Source organism: Colletotrichum fioriniae (assembly GCF_027942845.1).
Source record: "Colletotrichum fioriniae strain IMI 355084 chromosome Unknown scaffold_9, whole genome shotgun sequence".
Lineage (NCBI taxonomy): Eukaryota > Fungi > Ascomycota > Sordariomycetes > Glomerellales > Glomerellaceae > Colletotrichum > Colletotrichum fioriniae.
In genome coordinates this window covers 246,295-268,191 of record NW_027076845.1, presented here as the reverse complement: position 1 = coordinate 268,191, position 21,897 = coordinate 246,295, and the positions used below count along the sequence as shown (strand labels likewise).

The 21,897-nt window shown below is 50.6% G+C and overlaps 7 protein-coding genes across 7 annotated transcripts; 1 reads left to right on the top strand and 6 right to left on the bottom strand.

The window, feature by feature from the left end:
• Positions 1-650: 650 nt before the first annotated feature.
• On the bottom strand, positions 651-2,814 carry N0V96_007540 (uncharacterized protein; the record flags this gene model as incomplete). The annotated part of the gene is made up of 6 exons (XM_065758060.1): positions 651-724; positions 821-1,586; positions 1,641-1,646; positions 1,712-2,137; positions 2,205-2,504; positions 2,599-2,814. 6 exons carry the CDS (start codon positions 2,812-2,814, stop codon positions 651-653), a joined length of 1,788 nt encoding a protein of 595 aa, XP_065613202.1.
• A 1,755-nt stretch (positions 2,815-4,569) lies between these two features.
• On the bottom strand, positions 4,570-4,842 carry N0V96_007539 (uncharacterized protein; the record flags this gene model as incomplete). The annotated part of the gene is made up of 1 exon (XM_065758059.1): positions 4,570-4,842. The coding sequence occupies one exon, from the start codon at positions 4,840-4,842 to the stop codon at positions 4,570-4,572; it is 273 nt and encodes a 90-aa protein (XP_065613201.1).
• A 114-nt stretch (positions 4,843-4,956) lies between these two features.
• On the bottom strand, positions 4,957-6,017 carry N0V96_007538 (uncharacterized protein; the record flags this gene model as incomplete). Its single annotated transcript, XM_065758058.1, has 2 exons — positions 4,957-5,700; positions 5,784-6,017. 2 exons carry the CDS (start codon positions 6,015-6,017, stop codon positions 4,957-4,959), a joined length of 978 nt encoding a protein of 325 aa, XP_065613200.1.
• Positions 6,018-11,318: 5,301 nt separating this feature from the next.
• On the bottom strand, positions 11,319-12,539 carry N0V96_007537 (uncharacterized protein; the record flags this gene model as incomplete). Its single annotated transcript, XM_065758057.1, has 1 exon — positions 11,319-12,539. One exon carries the CDS (start codon positions 12,537-12,539, stop codon positions 11,319-11,321), a length of 1,221 nt encoding a protein of 406 aa, XP_065613199.1.
• Positions 12,540-12,584: 45 nt separating this feature from the next.
• On the bottom strand, positions 12,585-13,004 carry N0V96_007536 (uncharacterized protein; the record flags this gene model as incomplete). The annotated part of the gene is made up of 1 exon (XM_065758056.1): positions 12,585-13,004. One exon carries the CDS (start codon positions 13,002-13,004, stop codon positions 12,585-12,587), a length of 420 nt encoding a protein of 139 aa, XP_065613198.1.
• Positions 13,005-19,173: 6,169 nt separating this feature from the next.
• N0V96_007535 (uncharacterized protein) lies at positions 19,174-20,146 on the top strand (the record flags this gene model as incomplete). The annotated part of the gene is made up of 3 exons (XM_053192837.2): positions 19,174-19,196; positions 19,314-19,771; positions 19,833-20,146. 3 exons carry the CDS (start codon positions 19,174-19,176, stop codon positions 20,144-20,146), a joined length of 795 nt encoding a protein of 264 aa, XP_053049777.2.
• A 202-nt stretch (positions 20,147-20,348) lies between these two features.
• Positions 20,349-21,653, bottom strand: N0V96_007534 (uncharacterized protein; the record flags this gene model as incomplete). The annotated part of the gene is made up of 1 exon (XM_053192838.2): positions 20,349-21,653. The coding sequence occupies one exon, from the start codon at positions 21,651-21,653 to the stop codon at positions 20,349-20,351; it is 1,305 nt and encodes a 434-aa protein (XP_053049778.1).
• Between the last annotated feature and the right edge of the window lie 244 nt (positions 21,654-21,897).

The following is a 21,897-nucleotide window of genomic DNA, read 5'->3' as shown; positions in this document are numbered from 1 at the left end:
CGTGGAAAACTCCGCTGCAGCCGTCGAGATAACGCTATGCATCATTTTCTCCCAGCCCAGTTTGAACTAGGGGCATCATTCATATTGCGCTGGTATGAAAAAAACGTCAATGGAGAGGTGACCCGGTTTTACATGGAAACTCCATGACGTAGTTTCGTATCGCTGAATCCTTCATCCTTTTGGACGCCTTATTTATGAAGAGCACACGTCGTCTCGGAAAATTTATCAGCGCAGATATAGAGTGAGATCCCAATTATCTCCAGCTATCTTCACAAAGACGTCTGGGAGGACTTCAAAAGCTCGACGGTGCGTATGAACATGTAGTGTCGGCGCGGTGACTCGGTATCACATAGCACGAGTTATACGGCAACAAAACCCCAATTCATAAATGTGACCTGCGTGTGCATCTGAAGAAATGAAGGGTACATAGTGAAAACTCTCTAACAGTCCCTATTTTTACTCAAAATAATGTTCGACTTGCGTAGGATCTTTGCATGTGCCGTCTCGTACCGCAGATGTAGGTATCAGCCCTCCGATCCCCCTCAATTGTCGAGTGACGATGACCTTCCTCCACCGTTATCTACTCCAACCTTCTAACTGTATGTCAATTGATACGACGAGAGTGTTTTCACCTCGTGTCTCGCGGTCTCTCAAGCATTCTCGATTGTTGTGGTGAAAATTTCGTGCTTTTCTTTAGACATGTGACGATCATTGGCAGCGAACTCTGGACACAAGACTGTTAGCAAAATCCAAGGCATAAAAGATCTCCCAGACGTAGATAAAGAGGTGGCAAGACGGTCCAGCATGGGAAGAGACTTACGGTCGACATTGGTATGTTTCCACTTGCGAGCGGGCACCTTATTGTCAAAGAGCAAATCGATCTCACCAAAGGCGCGGTCCTTGGTCTCGGGCAAGCGGAACCAGCACCACAAATTGCAAAGAAGATTGGTGCCGGCGTAGAAGAGAGCAGCCTTCGCGCCCCAGTTCCACTCTGAATTCCGTGTTAGTTTGTCCACAATCCTGTACAGGGTCTTGAGAGGGTCATTGGGGTATATTCGCGGAGACATGGACAGGAAAAGGCTCGTGGGGGAGAGACAGTGAGAAAGAACGAAACAGTTCCTACCATCAGGGGCAATCATTCGTGGGGTGATGATGTTGGTAATGATACCCGTGCAGACATATGAGAAGCGGCCGATGGTGATGGTCTTGTACCGAAGCTTGCCAGAGGGCGTCTCGGCCACAATTGGGTAGGCAACAGGGCCAATGGTAATAACGTTCACGAGCTGGCAAACAATCATGACGATGCCAATGGCGAGGCGGGCCGCTGACGAGTGAGCGAACCCTAAGCCGCCAATAACGATGAGCGAAAAGAACATGAATGTTAAGCCGCTCATGTAGATAGTCGCCCGACCAAAGTGGGGGAAGAGCAGCCAACAGATGAATCCACCGATGATGAAGCAGGCGTTGAGCGAGATATTAAGGTCGAATGACTGCTCGACGCTGAAGCCGGCTGATTGGAGGAACAGGATGGCGAAACCCTGGATGGCGTTACCACACATGATCTGCGCGCACCAAACAACGATGTTCTAGTGACACCGAAGTAGCGAGGATTAGCAGTGGCACAGATTTGAATGACCCACCGCGTACTAAATTTACGCTTGTCTCACCCTAGTAGTAGCGGCAGAAGAAGAAGAAGACCAAGAAGACTCACGATCTCAGTGCGGCGCAAGTTGGTACCGTTGAAGCAGTCGATGAAGTTTGCATTTTCCGTTTCCGCGCGCTCTAGTTCAGTCGTGTAGCGGATGTAAGCTAAGGCATTCTCGACCTCATTTTCGTTGGTTCCGTCGGAGTTTCGCAGACGGCGTAAGCTCTTGCGAGCCTCCTCAATGTTTCCGCGGCGTACTGCGTTCCAGGGCGACTCGGGCGCAAAATAAGCGGCGACAAAGAGAGGCAACGGCCAGATCCACTGGAGCGAGATGGGCAGACGCCAGCCCCAGTCACCAGGGACGGTAAGGACGACGAGAAGAATCCCGGCTGAGATGGTGAGACCGAAGCCCCAGCACATGCAGACCCATGCAGTAACGTATGGCCTGAGAACCGTCGGTACAAGCTCGGAGGCATACGATGTACTGAGCGTCTGTCTACGATGTTAGTCATTTCATGAGACTCCTATATCCGGCAGAAATGAGGGTCACGTCACATACCTGAAAAACACCCCAAGGAATGCCGCAGGCAAATTGACCAATGGCGAGCATCGTCAGGCTGGTAGAGAAGAAAGGGATGAAGATAGCAAGTGCCATGATAACCATGAAAAACATGAGTGTTTTACGGGATCCGAATCTATCCTGTGCCCAGGCATTGATGACGAGCCCGAGTAGCTGCGAGACGGCGGATGCATTGGACAGGCCTGTCTGCCACGCCGTCGGGATGAGATTCTTGCCTTCTCGTTCGTTGTAGGTGCCGAATCGAGCCTGAAATTGCGACTGTCCATAGAACGAGCCCATCTAGGGACGATTCCTTACGTCAGTCAAGCAGTTTACAAAGGAAATAGAGGAGAGATGAGATGGCGGGAGAAGATTGTTTATATGAAAAAATCACCATGTTGCCGTCAAACCCTTCCATAATCAAGGCCACAGAAAGGAGCATAGCCCAGAACATGGCAACCTTGTACTTTTTGAGAGCCTCGCGGACTGTCAGGTGCGCGTCGGCCTCGTTACTAGCCTTGACGTCCTCCACCATTTTGGTAAACTCGGGGCTGACAATATCGTTCTTATCGAGATGCCCTTGAGCAACCGTCACGTTGGGTGTCACCATGATGGCTGAAAACGGCTTGCAAGAGCCTAGAGGATGGAGGCGGGTTGAGATAGGTTGCAATATCGAGTTGATCCGAGGCGATGCTTCTCGAAGGAGGTCAAGACTCCAGTTTGAGTAGGGGCTGGGCGGCGAGGGTCTCAACGAGCCTTATACTCCTACCTCACTGTGCTCGCACGCGATGTACCCACCTGCCACTAAGCCGTTTCATTTAGCCTTAAATTGCTAAAGAGAGAGCGAAATGGAGCGAAAAGAATGCATACTTACGTTAACCTGCGACGTGTTGTGTGCCTTCGGGGGGCAACATGTTATTCAATCCTCCACCCCCACAGTATCTGGCTGGCGGCGCGCAAGCAAGTACTTCTTCGATTTAGGCTGTCCCGTTTCTTCAACCGCGGCTTCAAACTACACTCCTCGTGGGATTAGTAGCACTACGAGGCGCCTAAACGATCATGACGGCAGAGTTTCTCTGCATGGCGAGCTTAAAGGTCAGTATCGGGGCTGCTATGTACTCGTGAGGAAACAACAGTTCATGCGAGCATCGTGCCTGTACCAGAGGGAAAGCTACAACTTGGGAACCAAGCATGGAATACCTTGATTGGCTAGTGTGCGAAATGGTGTTAGACTCCACCTCCACAATTCGATCCTAGCTCTATGCTTGTCGCAACGAATTTCTGGGGAATGAAGACGCACTAGCTTCGAGGATGAAGGAACCCCGCCATTGACACTTGTTGGAGCAGATAATCGGACGACAAACTGGCCATGTGCCTAGAACTAACATGGCTAGTCTTTGAGGTCTCATTCTTTCCGCAATACCTGAAAAGCTAGGAGGGGAAAGATATAACAATTGAATCTTTCTCGACGTTGTTACTTGATTGGCGCGGTAGGCTACCGTCAGACGCACGACTAATTAGCTTCGCGCGGATCGGAACTCCACGCCTCCACTTTGCGAAAGGTAGCAACGTGCGGGGAATCCCAGGGCTGTCGTGAACTGGGGTTGTGGCTGACATGCTTGCGGTCTTGAGGATCGATTCAGATCGTTGCCAGATCGTCGTGAAATGCCTGCTATTAATTTTGTAAACCCACACTATGCTAGATGACACGATAATGAGAACTTTGTGAACGTGCGGCATACTATTGGGAACCAAATGAGTCTGTCAGAGTATGCGCTGTGACGAAGCGTAATGACAATGCGCACGTGGAACTGCCTGGATGTGCATGCTTCAAGACAATTCAAGGGTAGAGACTTGGTCGTCCCTAGGTTCCAGGTTTGAAACCTTTAGTTTGTAGTGTCATAAAAATAACCAACAAGTCCTACCGGAAAGTTGCCGGATTTGGGTCGTTGGGTAATCCCAAATATCATTCAGATTGATATGATGTATAACGGCGTATTCAATTAAGGTATATGCATCTTGGTTCCCGTGAAGTAACGTTAAGAGGGGAGGTATGATTACCACAACTACGTTTTGGGTCACCCGGCGCCGTGTACTTGCATCAGAGCAAATGTGTATTGATAGTACGTTGATGATTTGAATCATAGTGCTAAAATCTATTGTGCCCTATACGGGGCTGATAGAATCGAAAATTCCCAAACATCAAGAATGTAATGAGAGGTTTTTCAACAGTGGCATGCAACAATAAGTCATCGCAGAGAAGAACCATATCGGGTTTTCCTTGCAAAGCTTTTGTAGATGAGCAGTGCATCTGAGCGAACCTCCCCCAATGATAGCCATAGAATTGAACAGATAGTTGGGTCCTTTACAAAGACCCTACAATCTCAAAGGCGTAAGCAGTGAACTCATCACTAGGCCAGACTGGGAATTGGATGAAGTTATCGTTGTACGATACATCAAAGGTGCCGACATCGACGGGATCGTCGACAGGTGTAAAGCGGCCGTTTTCGAGACCACCAGGGAAAGGGAAGGCCAAGACTTTGATCTTAGTCTCGCCCGAAGATGGCCGCCCGATGACGTCGAGGTTGTTGACACGTATGGCGGACTCACCCGTCTGACGGCGCGAACCATAGAGCATCTTGAGATGATTGCCCTCGACGGTGGCGTAGACATCAAATTCCCTGTTGGCAGAAAGCAGTGTCTCAACACGGTGACCCTGCATCCCAGTGCCGTAGTACTTGTAGACGAGGTATTAACCAGTTGCCCTGTAATCCTGGTTCTTGGGGTCGTAGACGTTGGGATCACCACCGCAGGGCTTGGTGAGAAGACCGCTGAACATGTCGTAGGCCTGGAAGGCGGGAATCCAGCAGCTCCGGGCCCCCTTGGCATCGATACGCTCGAAATTCGCAGTGTACCAGGCGCTGAAGACAGGGGTCTGCTCGCTGTCGAGGGCGTACTCGTTGATGTTGATGGGCTTGCGAGGTAGGTCATACTTGTCGAGAAGCTCCCACAAGCGGTTACGAGAGGTTTCAAAGTCCGGATTACCAAGAACATGCCACTCCCACTCGTCGGGAATGGTGCCGTTGACCTGAAGGAAGGAGGCAAAGTTGGTCCACCACTCGTTCGACACGGATGGGTCTGTATGGACGGCAGGACCGCCTAGCTTGGTGTCGGGAAGCTCCTTGCGTAAGTAGGCATAGGCATGAGCCCAGGCTTCGTGGTACTGTTCCTGAGGTCGCACCCAATAGACTTCGCCATTGGGCTCGTTCCAGATGTCGAGGGACATGCCCTCGAGAGCGTCATTGTCACGCAAATCCTGGACAACTTGTGCTAGAAACTGGTCCCACTGGGTCCAGTCACCACCATCACCGGGGTAGGGCCCGTCAGTCTGATGTTGGCCGCCATCTGCACCCCAGAGGTCGCTCATCATGGTCGTGTACGTGCCGCCGTACTTGCGTACAATACGGTAGTTGGAAATGACGGCGTTCATGCGGACCTGTCGTCGTTAGCACTTAGTGCTTCCTCTCTCTTGGGAGCGTTATGGGGAGTGAAAGTTCGACAAAGGCGCACTCTACATACCTTGTAGTCCTCAAAGGAGGTAATCCACGCGTGGCCTCCGGCTGTCAGTGATGAGCCGCCACCACGAGAGTAACCGTAATCCATGTCGAGAAACCATTTGTCAGGGATCTGGTTCAGGTCCAAGGGCAGACCGTAGAGAACGCCTGATGCTCCATGTTGAGACTCTCCACGGTCCACTGCCAGGTTGACGACAGAGATGGCGTCGGGGCTGACATCACGACGTGACAAACTCATGGCAGTCACGGTCGTGGCCAGGCAAAAAATGATGCGCGACATCATGATGAGAACTCAGGCTGCAGGTAAGAATGTATCTAGAGATCGGCTCGAAAGGGAACCTGATTGAGGGAAGGTTGCTGGTTGCTGATGGGCAAAGAGAGAGGCTGCTGTGGCTTCAAGAGAATAAGGGCTTCTTATACCAGTGTTCGCGATCATTTCGAATATATGAGACCGCTTGTGATCTCGAAGCCTGTCTTCAAGGTAGCAAAATGAAATCGTGCCATCAGTCCACCTCCTCCCTCTCTTCTCTTTTGCCTAAGTTCTTGCCTTCACTCGATCAACTCCTGGGCCAAGCTCGGCCTCTCTTTGCCGCCGCCTGAGTCAATAGCGAGAGTGTAGCAGTCGTGAGTATGGAGAAATCATTTCCAGATTGATATAGGCGCATGGAAGAACCGTCACAGCGAATTGAATTACGCCTTGTCTCTCTACCTGGTGGAAGAAGACTGTATCGGTGTGCTGGTAAGGTGGAGTCTCGGTGTCGGGCCGAGCCACCGGATCCGCTCCGAGCTCATCCGCCTGGTCTTAGGACAGCATCCCGGGGCATCGCATTATGGAACTCGCAAGTACCGAAACCCGACGTCCATTAGCTACTTGGTCATGATAATCATAACCCACATAACAGGCATGGCCACATATTCTTGAACCTAGACCATACCCATGCTGAAGCTTAGTTCCCTGCACCGGAGGCGAAAGTGGGGGTGGAGGTGGAGGTGAGTCCAAGAGAGGATGAGATTCAGGGTGCTAAGCTCCATGCCACGCTCCACCAACCGGCGAATTGATGGGCTATTGCCTCCATGATTTGTTGAATAGTTGGGCAAACTGCTGCTAGTTAGGCTAGGACGGAGTGTAAAATCATGCACGTGCGTATCAACTTTTCTTTACCTCGTTCGGCTCGCAAAAGATTCTGCTTACAATTGCTGTGCTTTCTATGACCCTCTAACGCACCAGTAACCCCGCGGCGCATTCAGTCAAATGGCGATGCTGAGATTGCGCTTCCGCCGCCGCACCATTGGTAGGGCTACCACGCCTGAAGTGGAGATTGATATTGCTACCTACGAATTTACACATAGTCATGCCATTGAAAGCGCCGACTGAGTCTGGAGGGCCATTCATTTGACATATGTAGGGTAGGATGTGAAACGTTGCTTTCGGAGGTGCGTTAGGTCCAGCCGTCTTTACGACTTTGGCCTGAGTTGGCCCGGTCCGGTGGAAACGAATGGCTTACGGATCAGGAACAAGAGATAGCGACGCCATTTACAAATGAGCTAGTGTTAAGAAGTTACAGTTTTGCTGCTTCGGACACTTAGCCAAAGTCAACTCTGATTCCTTCCTACAGCCAATTGCATGAGATTTCGAGCGGCAAGATAGGACTTTCCCTCATGAAGCAATTTTCCTTATGATTCTTCCGTAATAGCAGTACTGGCTGAGATTGCATCCAGCTGAGCTGCATAACCCTCTGATATAGTCCAGAACGTAGGTTGTTCAATCAAAATCCTTGATGCCTCCTGTAAAATCTGCGCAGCGCCTTCTTGAGAGCACAAGTCATCGACACCTTCGAGGAACAGCTGAGTATTCCCGCCAAACCTGATGAAATACTGTACAAACTCGTCATCTAGTGGGCGATCGAGTTGCAACAAGCGTGGCATGCGCCGTTTGGTCAAGGAAGGTTCGCAGCGCGTTGATGTAGAAGAACGAGTTTGTGAGTGAATGGTATCCATACGAGAGGGAGCAGCCGGCGACGACGTGTCAGATGAATCCGAACAAGGGAATGCACCAGTGGTCAAAGGAGTCTCCCCCGAGGGGAACCGCTCCGTGTGTTGGCTGCATGTCAAGCTGGAGCAGGTGTGTTCGCGCCTAGGACCAAAGTTCCCGAAAGCCCAGAGAGTCAGCGCCGCCAGAAAGACTGCAAAAGGTTCCACAACGGGATGAGAGGAGAATCGCCTGACGTGCCAGAGGACGGCACCAGCGTGGATGACAGCCAGCCGTGCCTTGTATATGTCCTCTTGAATCCAAGAGAGAATAGTGGCGTTCCATGTTGTTCGATGTTCCGACGATACGTATATCGAATGGGGTAGGCACTGGTTGAAGGTGCCCGTCGCTCTGGTGTGGGCGCACTGGAGTAGGGCCTCAACAGGTGCCAAAATGATGAGGCGGGAAAGGTGTAGATGGAGGATGGATGAACACTCAAACATGGACTGCTGCGATATGAAGCCCACAGCGTCCCAATGAAGAAGGTCCAGGCAGTCGCAGACGTAGTCCCGCCACTCGGCGTACTCAGGTATTGAGCCTAGGTATCGTTGTTGCTGCGACTCTCTTCCGCCTATCCTGTGGCCGTAGGCAATCTCAAAGGGGATAGCTTCACCAAAGTACTGTCCCATGTCCCATTTCCGGCGAAGTAGCATATGTATCATGATGATAACGCCTAGTTGATTATCGGGTTGAGGAGAGCTGTGGCTGCTCCAGAGCTTCCCAAATGAATCTCGCACACTTGGCCGGACAGACTCCTCTGACAGAATTGTGTTCACCCTATGTTCTGTGCCGGTCTGGAGAGAAAAAGCCTTGAACCAGTTATCAGCGGAATCCGCCTCCCATAACTGTTCTGTGCTAGGCATTTTAAGGGCCAGTCTGCCAGAGGGTATACTTGGATGGCGGTTCGCAGCTAACGCAAGCCAAGAATCGAGAAGCTTTACCACCACGTGCGTTAGCTAGGCTCATTTAAGCAAACTTTTACAAGAGCAGAGATGCTCGACATTCTTACCCAAATGAAATGTCCGGTTCGCCGCCTGGTTTCACGGAAGTGCCAGGCAAGCCAAACTTGCTCCGCACTTTGACCATCGACATAGAGCCCGATTTTGTCGTCCTCTTCGAGGAGCTGGAGTTGAAGACAAGAATTATAGACAAGGGAGATTGCACTATAGCCACATTTTACTAGCGAGTGAGTTCGGCTTTGGCACGTGCCCACAACACCGAGCGTTTGAGCCTATATGTATGGGAGACAGTCCTGAACGCGACCAAAGTCTAGCTGATGAGAGCGTTTGTGTTAGCCACGACTTACGCTGAAGGGTACAAAAATGACATGTTACTTGCCTCTCGCAACAGGAGCTCGTGCAAGGCACTACAGAGTTGCTCGCCGAAGTCGGTCAGCTCTGAGAGACTCGGATAGCGAGACCCGATTGCGGCAACACCAATGCACAGGCTCCAGCCCCAGACTGGAATACTCAGAAGGGAGCGGTCTACGAAAGGATGTAGGGGGTGGAAATGGTCAAAATACAACTCAACAAGATATTCGAGAGTATTCTGAGCCAAAAGAATATCCAGGTCGGCAGCATACCTTTCGGGTAGCAAAGGCTTTTGGCTTTTTTCTAGAAGCCTTATCCGAACCTCTTGATAGACGGAATCTGGGATAGTGAACCGAGACTTTCGTGGCTGACTCTTTGCTTGATGAATTTCCTCTCGAAGAATATCTGACCAAGACATATCAGGACGAAAGTCAAGATCGGGCACTCCGCGTCGTAGAATAGTGGCATGTCTTTCTTGAAAGCCACGGTCGGCCTGCGACTCACGAAAGCCGGGACCATTTACATAGAGCTGTCTATGGCTGATCGTATCATGGCTTCTGTCAAGGACAGAAGCATCCGTCGCCGATGATCCGTCGCGCATGTACGTTATGAAAGCCGACACCTGGTCTTGCCGATTCAGAGGTGATACATTAGTGACCGTGTCCAGGTTCGACTCTCCCTGGCTTGGAGTATGACTGTTTACTGCAATATAATTGTTGTCTGCTTGTGGCAAATTCTGAGCCCCTTCACCAACAGCGCCGCCTGCTGCCAGGTCCTGAGATACGGTCGGCTGGTGAAACTCCATATGATCTTGGTCAAGAGCTGGTTCGTCCCATGGCGTCATGTTGCGATCCTGAGGGCCCATGCCTATATCTCTTTCGGCATCAACGCCTGTATGGAATGTTCCTCGAATGGACCGTACGTTAGCTCTGAAATCTCGGTCTAGGCTCGAAGCTGCGTGCTGCTTCTCGAACGCGGCATCTTGACCGAGTGGCTGTCTCAAGTGGTTTGGGTTTGACGGGTGATTCCGCGGGGGGGTCCTGAGCTGCCAATCACGCCTTTCGCCAAATTGCAAAGCTAGGGTCTCATCATCCCGTTGAAAAGGACGTTCTTGCCGGGAATTCCCAGACGTCCCCGTTGACAATGATACGTCATCCTCGTAGCTAGTATATCTACGTTGAGGGGGTTTGTAGTGACACTCGAGGCTTTTTTCCACGCATCGACCACCCGGAATTTCGCCAGAGCACTTGACGTGTGAGATGGCGCAGGGCGAACATGTTTTGAGGTGCCGAGACGAGGCCGTGGAGCCCCTGAAGCCAGCGTTTGTGCCAACATGAAGCTGCTCGTGACGCCGCGCAGCATCTCTACAGAAAGGAAAATGTCAGGGATAAGACCAACACTTGCAAGGGTGATAAGGACGTAGCTGGGACGCTTCTCGACGCCAATCGCATCTCGCGTAGAAAAATGAATGCGGGTGATAGGGTCCGAGAACGTAGATAGTTGTCTAAACATAACGAGATGACGTTACCTGCGCGCGAACTTCCTCCCACATTAGTTACATTCGATGGGCTTTTCGGTGATATGTGTCTGCTTGTGTCGCTTCAGATGATCCCGTCTCATGAAGCTCCTATCACACATGCTGCACACATGCAATAGGGGTCCTGTCGCAGAAGGAGTCTCGACCGCTTGCGAGGCCATGGGCAATGACGGTATGATGCGTTAGAAGAGAGATTGATTGCTCGACAGATCTTTGGTATGCAAGGTAGGTGTGTATAAGATTATCACAGGTGAATCTCATACGAATGTCTTCTGCTCGGGTGTGTCTATGGAAGTTTTGGGCGGCTGTGAAATCCAACATTCCCTCAAGTTAATGTGCTCGGCTGCGTGAGCCGATTGCCGCACCAATCCGCGCGCAGCCACTCGGTCACCAACCCCGCGAATTATCTTAGCTAAAGAATTAATTTTCAATGTTCGAGATCCACGAACTGACGCACTTAATATTTCCTTCTTCTTGTATCAAATACTAAATGGCTTCATCCACAACCATAGTCCCCCTACACAAGATGTTGACGTTGGTCTAATATTACCTAAACCGGTGTTAAGGCCCTACGGATCAAGGGCATCTACATCATCAGCCAGCTACTGGCGGGGGCTCAAACAAGTCTTACACTCCAATGATGCTAATCATCTGTCTTGTTTCCTAGGATAATTGCGCATTTTCCCTCTCAATCGCCTCTCGTCGCATAACCAAGTATACCGCTGAGGTCCACGTGTACGATAGATCCCGCAGCCCTTCACCCGTGATAGCATCAAAGTTCTCTGCAAACCCTGACTTCTCGCACAGCCGCAAGAAGCGCGTACTGATCTCATTCGCCAGATCAGTTCGGCCAGCATCACGCAGGCCAGATTCCACAAGATGAGTCGAGGGAGCCCAGATGGGGCCGCGCCAGTACCCGTCGCTCTCGTAGTGAGGCGAGGAGAGCTCCTCGGTGGCGAGACCCCACTCGCTTAGGTGCTTGGACATAATACTTGTGACCATCTTGTCAACGACTTCATCAGGCAGATGTCGCGCGGCAGCGAGGAGCATGAATTGTAGAAGGGCTGTGGTTTTGAGGGTCTCGCCTGTAATAGCATTCTTCAGGAGGAAAGACTCGCCATCCCATAATTCTTCAATGAGAGCATTGGTCAGCAAATCTCTCATATTTGACCATCTCTTGGATTCGCTATCTCGTCGTAGGCGTTTGGCGACCTGTTCTAGGCAGCTGGCCTGAAGAAGAAGGTAAGCCGCCAGGTCAGGCCCGACGACCATGGGCGTGCTGTCGAACGCGGTGGAGTTGTCCCAACCAGAATCGTTACCATGCGCCCAGAACGGAAGACGCGAGGTATCGCCTCTTCGCGTATCCATCCAAAAGTCCGTCAGTCTGGCGGTGGCATCGTAGAGTGGCTGCAGTTTGGCGTCACTCATGTCCGGGAATTGGGTAAGGATCCTGGAAAGAGCCCAGCCCTGGATGGGAGGCTTTGTAAATCCCCACTCAATGTTCTGCCAGTCGACTGAATCGGGGAGACGGCCGTCTGGCGCTTGGTGGTCGAAGACGACGGTGAGCTGGTCGAGGCCAAGCTGCTGATCGAGGGCAGCTATGGCCAGAGCATTGAAGCAGTGATCCCAGCTCCACACCTTGTTCATCCAGAGCTTGGACATCAAGATTGCTTCTTTTGTGAACTTGTGCTCAGCGCGGACCATGGAGGTCCAGGTGACATAGCTAGCCAACACATCGGCCTCTGTCGGCTTGCCGCCTGCCCAGGGGCACAGGGAGAGGACGAAGTCCTCGAATTCCTTAGCCGTCTTTCTTTCCATGCTCTCAAATGTCGTATTTTTGGCGTCCTCAATTGCCAACTTGCAGGAGCTCTCTTTCCACGTCATTTGTGGCATATTCTCGCGCACATCGAGCTGGTGGATGATGAGCTCCTACTGCGGGTCCTCGTCTGTGCCCTGAATTTGGATACGGCGGTTGACCCGGAAGGCGTTGGTCTGGCCATTGACAGTCGTTAAGTACCCCTTGGCGGGAAGAAACCGGTAGCCAGGAAAGGTCTTGTACGTGACCTCAACGCCAGCTTTTAGCCCATCGTGAGGTGGGCGCTCGAAGACGTACATCCCCATGTAGACGCTGAGGTCTGATCGAACGTCGCTATCAAAGGCTAGAGGTACGTTGCCTCTAAGTCGAATGGGGCGAAGGTCCTGTAATGTCGCCTCACAGACGGTCTTGCTTTCAAAGCTCCATTGGATAGACGATACTGTGGCTTTGATTGTGGTCGGCGACGGCGAGTCGTGGAATCCAGGAGGTTCGTTTAGGCCAAGACCACCGGGCAGAGGCCGAAGAGCAAACATAGGTACTGACAAGGCAACGCATTGAGATACGAGGTAGAGATCTGTCTGTGGCGCGAGATTCAGCGGAGGCGCGGGTCGAGCGGTACGACTGAGACTTAGAAAGGACCCTCTGCGACTCCAAGGCAGTATCTTGAGATCTGGCTGGAACATAATTGAGGGGTTTGCGGAGGCCATTATAGCAAAAGTTCAGCAGGAACTCAAACATAGTTCATAATTATTCGTCTCTACTAGAAAGATAAAAGGAGGTGGTGATGGATGGGTGGTCCACTTAAGCATCTCGTAACGGAGGCGTAGTGGTTTGACAGCATAAGCCAAGGACGTCGGAAACGATAGCCATAATCTTGCCGCTGCCACACGGGCTTCTTCAAACGTCAAAGATCTGCAGCCCTACTTCATCCGCAACTGCATTAGTTTCTGGACTAGGCCTTGGCTTGATGTTCGGAACGAGGAAACAATCGATAGCGTAGATGCAGTAAATTCACGTTGCCGCAAGGATATCCGCCTCCACTTCCGTCGCTCACGCCCACCCCCACCCCATAGTCCGATTCCGATGCATGTAAGAATTTCTGGGACAGGAATTTGACTGCACCCTGCTGAACCTTTCTGGCATACTAAGTTTCACTACCATAGAACCATGGAGGAAGGGACTGAAAGCCCACAAATCGTCTAGGAGGGTTGGAATCGGATGCCTAATTGTGCCTTCGCTCATCGCCCGCATACATGTCGAGAGACCCATCTCTGAGGCCTATCGGGGCGCTCCTGATCACGAGCTATCTCGCCTCTCTCATACGATACTGTGATGATATGTCCATGCATGATCCCTGCAACTCTTGAGCTTGGCCCTATTACTTAAACAAAGCGTTTTTTTTCTTCCGTCGATTGTCCTGAACCATGCGTTGTAGACAAGGCCTTTTGATGAGTGCTAATCATGCAAGTATAATTCTATTTTTTTACGAATAGTATAGTAAACACTGCTATAAGTCCCTACTAAGTGATGTCATAGATGTCGTTTTTACTCAAGCTCGGGCTATGGCAGGCCTGGAGGGCTGAAAAACTATAGTTCTCTCTCCTTCGTACCACCTCTTCCCGAGGACATAAACGCTAGAGGTATAATGATCTTTGTCGGCATTATACTGTACTCGGGCCCTGAAACGATATTTCCTATGTCTTTTCTATGCCTTGGTTCCTTGAAATAGATTGGGATATCAAGGGAATGGACTCCCAAGCCTTAGTAGCCAGACATAACGTATGGTATTAGGACAGATGTAGATAGGCAAGCACTAGCCTCGAGGGCGATAACTAATGTACAATTTCTAAATACTCCTATTGTTAGGCCCCTCCGATATACTCTTCTCAGCGCTATCTTCCAGCCTACTGGTCAGGCGGTCTAGCTGCACTAGGGCTTGAAGCAATTACCCCCGTACTTGTTCCCGGTTTGGGGCCAGTGCTTCTGCAGCAAGCTGCGTAGGAGATGAATTGATTCTGGGTAAAATATAGCCCGCCGTTGTTCAGCCAAGTAAGTTCCTTTCCGGTCTTTACCATCCGGGAAAGTGACACCGTCACCCGTCACGCAGCAGGTGTTAGAGAAAGTGTCAGGGTTTGGACCACCAGACCCAGTACAATAACACCGATATTGCACCTGGTTGAGGAATGCAGGTCAGCGCTTGTCCGTCTTTGAGATAACGAAACCATGAATGCTTCCATGGACACTTTGATATTGAAGCTTCTCAACCTCAATCATTACGAAGACGTATATTCGCAGCACCTGCTTAGAGGAAGAAACTGAAGGACGAGTAGAACTTCATAGTGAAGATAATACTGATGGTGGTGGTTTGATTACTGTAATGTTGGTCATTAACACTAAAATGCGAAGGGTGGGTGACTTCTGGTCACAATTCTATTCACTTCTTCAAATGTTGGTCTACTTCTTGAAGTCTGACGGAAAGTGCATCGTTACTGATTATAGAAGAGCAATAATTTTCTGGGACAATACATCTATTTATTTCAAATGATAACGTCCCGGCATTCGGCCTCGTAGGAGGTTGTATACTGGAAATCAACTGATCTTAATATATTTAGTCAATTTCACGTTAGCCTCGCTTATGACTTACTGCGTAGACAGATAAGTATCGAAGGTTTGATTGACATGATGCCCGAACTACCCTAGACGGTCGTTGCGTTCGTCAATCGTATTGACGGCCCGGTCGGTCTTTCAGAAAGGCCTAATTTGGACAATTATAAGATGCCGCCGACACGTCAAAAAGCCGAGCCGGCCACATTGCGTTTGTTAGCATACATAGTCTCTTCATTTCACAAAACCCTAAGTTGTCTTGGCGTACTCAACATTGGCAACTATCATGCCATGCACTTAGTTAACCTTTGCATCTATGAACCTTCATGACGGCGAGTTGACAGAACTCTCCCCCCTTTTTCGGGCAGGGCCATTAGGCAAGAGCTCTGAGATTTATGACCGTACTTTCAGTCGAAGAATGCATACCCTTCGGCGAGGTGGGAGAATTGGAAGGGAAAAGGCCCAGATATCCTTGAGACCAAATTCTTTTATTGGCAGCACTGTCTAGTAGCTCAAAGTGCTAATGTGAATCCCATTTTCGAGACTTCAGGTTGCCTTCATGCTCTTGTTCACGTCCCGCGTCTTCGCTCTCATAAGACACCTCGATGTCCTGTCTCCTCATTATCCCTGCAACTCTAGAGCTCGGTCCATTTTCCGCCCCGACAATGCTGTCTTGACTACTCGCATTTTTCATGTCAATTCGTGAACCTATAGTTGTAAACGTCTTGCCGACGACATTTCCGTTCCTTGTCAATGCTCGAGATGCGTTCATCTCAATTTCACCTGATTGTAATCTCACAGGGTCGCTTTGCTTCTGATACTTTCGGTCTGTTGAACTAAGAACGCGTCGCCCAAGAGCCAGTTCCACGAGAGGCCCGAGAATGGGTATACAGGCGGCGATGATTAAAGTGTTGCCCTCAATACTACCAAAATTGTTAGCTAGGCGTATTTGATTAACCGCCCAAATTTCTTCGGCACTCACATGGTCCACACAACAAGCTCCGCACTGTCGTCTTTCCGATTGTTAGTTGACACACGGATGCTGGGGACGTTTCTCTTACACGTGAAGTCTTTGCTTGCTAGAGACGGTAGTCTTGTACTTTTGTAAATGGAGATGAAACAAGAGCTGCAGGTCCAGTCAGACATGTTATAACGGAAAATAGGCCCGTTCGACTTCGGCTTCATACATCGATCCAATCCCAAGGGCAGTGCTGAGGATGATTTTTTTCTTGATATTCATCTGAAGTCTCATCAAGACTGTGGCAGGATAAACTGCGAGGTATAAATCAAGCGCAGCGGAATATGCTGGGGCATGATGTAGTAAGCAAAAATCACGTGGAACGCCTTGTAAAGTGGACCAAAACTTACCTCCTGTCAAGATAGCAACATTTACAAGAACTAACGGACTCCAACAGCTCTTTTCAGTTACTGTGAAGTCCCATTGAGCGCGAGTAGGGGTGCATTGAGCAAAGAGTATGATGATGCAGAGGGACACAAGCACCAGACACCCGATGGCCATGCCCCACAGCATTACTTGATGCATCCTTCCTGGATTCAATATCCTTACGAGAAGTGCCACGACGGCGAACTTCGGGACAGTGTGTGCAAGGACGTTTGGAGGAAATCCTGATATCGTAGACAGGACTGCCGCGGATTGTTGTTCTTGTGAAAGGGTGTCGGCATGCCGACCATTACCGCATCGAATGGCCCAAATTTCCAGAGCTATCGTCGCGTAGCTGAGAAGCTATTTAAGTAGAAATATGTCAGCCAACATTTTGGTCACCTTCAGGATTCAGACATTGCTTCTGGGGAGGGATTCAACAAACCAGAGATAGAATGGTGAGGTAGTCATCAAGATGAGTTCGTCCAAGGATCTTGATGCGAACAAACAGCCGCATAGCGACGAAGAAGGTGCTGATGCCGACAATGATGCATATCGCAACAATGATTCCAGGTCCTTTGTTGTCTGTGGAGTAGGAGATCGTAGTCAAACCATGACTTGTCATATTGCAGAACTGAGATGGTTTTGCGGCCAAAAGATGAACTCGAAACGTCCCAGTGCCTCCAAACGTGGGATTCAGACTCATTCAGTTTGAAATGGAATTCTGCTTTGGAAGCGAGACACAAATGTCAATGCCTAAAGTCTCCGCTAAAGAGGTCCTGCGGTGGTATGCGCCAAGAAGCAATCGGCTCAGGCTCGCAGAGCGTCGTGCCGCCGTTGGAAGAATGTTAATTAAGGGGAACCCGGTGGCCAGGCCCATTGCGGATTGCAGACGCAAGTACTCTCTCCTGAGCCGGTCCGTACACCCTTGAATAGAAATCGAAAAGAGGAAGGCAGCAAGAAAATATACCAGCAATCCCAACAACGATCCAACAGTCAGATTCAGCAAACCCCTGGCTCTCTCCAATTGTCGAGGTCGAGACTACGATAATGGTGGTCAGTTTGCCATCCATCTGCTGTGGGTACTCCCGTTTCCGCTATTGATTGCCTCTTTCAACCAAAAGATTCTGCTTGGAAGAAAGACATCGTGTTGGTTGGACATCAACCCAAGAGGTATTGTGGGCTGTTTGTTGCGCAATCTCGGCCCGGTCTTGGTGCAGAGCATCCAGCGGCCCCGCCGAACGGTCCAGGAGTCCCTCATTCCTCTCCACCTGGCATGGTATTCGTTACCAATCAGGTCCTCGCGTTGACAGACTCCAGAACCAACAGGAAACAACAACAGCTACTGCCTGTTGTGCCCGACGGAAGTCCTCATAGATGACTTGCGCAACAAATTCAGTGAATCAATCTTTCAATGCGCGGATCACAAGTCTAAGTCGAGGGAATCGCCGTTTCCTCCTTGTTCGCTTCTCTCCGGTAGTCTCATGGGCCCGGACGTTTCCACGCATCACTTTTGTTCGATTCTAAACGTAAATCAGGTAAATATTGGGGTTCGGAGTTTGCTCGATGTTGGAACAGGGTTAAGAACACGACCATCCAACAAACATACGTACGCCTATGGGTCCTTCATACCTGGTGCTGGGGACGGAGTATCGACCAATTATGGACATATTGTCTGGAAACTCACTGGACGTATCTCAGACACCCGCTGAAAGTACGTGCTACGTATACCTGATTCGTAAAACGTTGAAAGTGAGATGGGGATTCGGATACTTGCGCGCACAGCCTGTCGCGAACCCATATTGAATTGGCTCTTCATCGCCGCTGTGCCGTGTGGGACTTCAATCAATTCATATGTTGTGCCCTGCATTTCCACATGGTTCCAGACCAATGTCGTCCTCTCGTACGGACTGGCTACAACTGGAAGGTGCCTCCTCAGTTTGGTGTGCTGGATGATTTGTACTCCATATATCTATATGACCAACAAGTGCCTCCAGGGAAACTTGCTCTTGCCCCTTTAGCCCCCTACTCTTCTTCGATTCCTTGATTCTTTCCACCTCTCGGTTTCTTCCTCTACTATCCTCTCTATTTCATCCTCATTTGGGTCTTTAAGCCCATTACCCTGCATATTTGGACATCATGGGCTCTATCCCGAGCGAGATACCCCGCGAGGTTGACATATCTGTTGCTTTGGCCGCGTGCGACCTTTCAAGTGTGAATAAACATGTGATGAACATTGCCAATCTCACTAGCGTAATTGCTGAAGGTGATGACACCGCACGCCTCAGCATGTTGCAGAGCGCTCGCTTGTTGGTACATGCATTGGAGACACCACGCGAGACGATGATCAAGCACTGCTGGGCGCAGGTGAGGCGGCCTCCTTCTTGACTTTCAATGCACTCGCTAAAAATTGCCCATCAGCCAGCTGCTTTCACAGCTCTTACATACGCGGTTGACTCCGGCCTCTTCGCTTTGTTATCAAAGAGCAAAGAGCCTCAGAATGTGTCTGATCTCGCTCTAAAGCTTGGACACGATCCAGCGTTGTTGGGTGTGTCATTTGCTGCAAGACGATCCTTCTTGATGGAATCTCTACTTACTCCCCTTCTCTGAATCCAGGACGTATAATGAGACATCTCGGCGCAATGCTTTACATCACTGAGACCGGACCAGACGAATACAAGTCAACAAACTTCTCGGATGCGCTCACAATCACAAGCATGGGCGCTGGCTACCCCTGCGTGTAAGTCAAGTCTACTTTCCGATCATCTAATCCACATCACTCAAAAGAAAGCCCGTATTTCTTCGCGCATGCATTCCCATATTTCTGAGGTGTAAGCTGACCATCATCAACACCCAGTGCCGGAGCCTGCATGGAGTCCCTAGCCAAATTCCACGAGTTCGCCAAGAAAACCGACTACCGCGAACCCCACGATGTCTTCAACGGACCTCTACAATATGGATACAACACCAAACTCGACTGCTTCAGCTGGCTCGCAGCAAACCACCCTTACGAGATGCAATTCGCACAGCACATGGGCGCATACCGCCAAGGCCGACCAAGCTGGATGGATGAAGGCATTTACCCCGTGAAAGAACGATTGGTCGACGGCTTTCACGACTCTCAAGACAACGTGCTCCTTGTTGACGTCGGTGGAAGCTTTGGTCATGACATTGATGAGTTTAGGAGGAAGCATCCCGACGCCCCTGGTAGGCTTGTGGTCCAGGATCTTCCAACCGTTATCAATCAGATTGAGAAGCTCGACGATAAGATTGAGAGGATGGGACATGACTTTTTCACCGAACAACCGATCAAAGGTAATAACGCCCACCTTGTCTGCTGTACAAGACATCCAGGACTAATCCGCCCCGCGCTCAGGTGCCCGAGCCTACTACATGCATTCGGTCCTCCATGACTGGCCGGATAAAAAGTGCGAAGAGATTCTTGTGCGGACTACAGCTGCGATGAAGCCTGGATACAGCAGGTTGTTGGTCAATGAGAATTGCATCCCCGACATCGGTGCCGACTGGCAGAACACTGGACAAGATATCATGATGTTGACGCTAGTCAGTAGCAAGGAGCGTACGCGGGTGGAGTGGCAGAGTCTCCTAGAGAAGGCTGGTCTGAGTATCTTGGGTATCTATGGTGGCGGCAATGGTGTTGAAAGTTTGATAGAGTGTGAGTTAGCGTAGAATGCCTACTTTCAGAGTGTTGTTGCATAGGGTTGATACTCCATGCTGAATGTTTCATGTAGGCTGTTCATCAATCTTGTCCTTGCCTGTACCTGAGATGACATTGTGATGAAGAGGAGGTGTCGTTGCTCATATATGTATCTATCTGTTGTTCATTCTATCCTACTGCATTGCATAAGTATCATCAGATTGAGTTATTTCCTTATTTCTCGGGCACCACCAGAATATCATCCACATTGACAGCTTGTCCGGTTGCCAGTGACCGGTTGGCAGCAATACCAGTCAAGATCGACGCGGCACCATCAATGTGACTAGCTGCCCGCATGTACTCGTCAGACACTGGCTCACCGAACAGATCCGCAAGAAGAACGAGATCTCCACCGCCGTGAGCACCCTTGGCCTCACCGAGATCGATCTCCTGAGGAGGTCCGAAAAGCGGCCTAAGCAACATCGTCCGTTTCTCAATCGCGCCTTCTAAAGCCTGACTACCTCCAGAGTTCACGTAACTCTTCTCCACGACCTCGACCTCGAGACGACCACCCGTACCGTTGAAGTTGACGCGGAAGCCCTCCCACGGTGCGTATGCTGTGAGGGAGTATGTCATCACCGCACCGTTGCGGTACCGGATGAGCAGGTTCATCGTGTCTTCGATACTGATACCGTCACCAAACACGCTCTGGTCTCTGTAGTAGCTATCCTCGTGCTCTGCGTCGAGGTACATGGCCTTGAGTTGCGGGTTCTGGTCCAATTGCAGTGCAAACGGGTCGTCCTTTGCCGCCTCGCTGCCGTGCGCCCTGGTATAAAACTTCGTCACGCCCCTCGCCTCGGCGTTTTCTCGTCCGTAGAACTTGAGGTCGCCCTGGGCGTACACCGTCTGCGGTCTCGTCTGAAGCCAAAAGTTGACCAGGTCAAAGTGGTGCGTCGACTTATGCACGAGGAGGCCGCCCGAGTTGCGCTTGTCGCGGTGCCAGCGGCGGAAGTAGTCGGCGCCGTGATTCTCGTTGAGCATCCACTCAAAGTGCACGCTTGTCACCTTGCCGATGGCGCCCGACTTGATAATCTCAAAGATCTTTGTGTTGTGTGGCGCGTAGCGATAATTGAACGTTACGCGCACCTTCTGGCCTGTTCGTTCGACTGCCGAAAAGATCTCCCTGCACCGCGGCGCGTCGATGGTCATTGGCTTCTCGGTGACGACGTTGCAGCCTAGCTCCATTGCTCTGACGATGTAGATGTTATGTGTACGGTCCATGGTTGTGACAATGACCTCGTCCGGCTTGGTGTCTTTGATCATTTGGTCAAAGTTGGCCGCGATGTAGGTCGGGACCTCGCCGTGGCCGAGATCTTTCAATCTCGAGTTGGCATAGTTCATGCGTGTCTGGTTTGTGTCGCAGAGACCGACGATCACTGAAGTGCTGCTGTAGTCCTTTGCGATCGCCGTGTAGAAGAAGCCCGATCGGCCTCCGGTGCCGACGATGGCATAGCGCTTCTTTTGCGTTGTCTCTCCCATTTTGAAGGTTAGTTGTGTACTCGTCTTGTTTCGATGGCTTCAAGGTGGTCGAGTAAAGTGATGTTCAGTGCAAGGAGGAAACACGGTCAAGTGCACTGTTGAGGCCCTGGCTAGACGATGAATAGCAATGGGCACGGCGAGTTTATTGACAAACAGAATACCGCGTTATCGGAGTCGTCATGACTTCGGCGGATGGTATTCAAAGTCAGCGAGATCTCATGCAATCGCGGGCCCCAGTATGAAT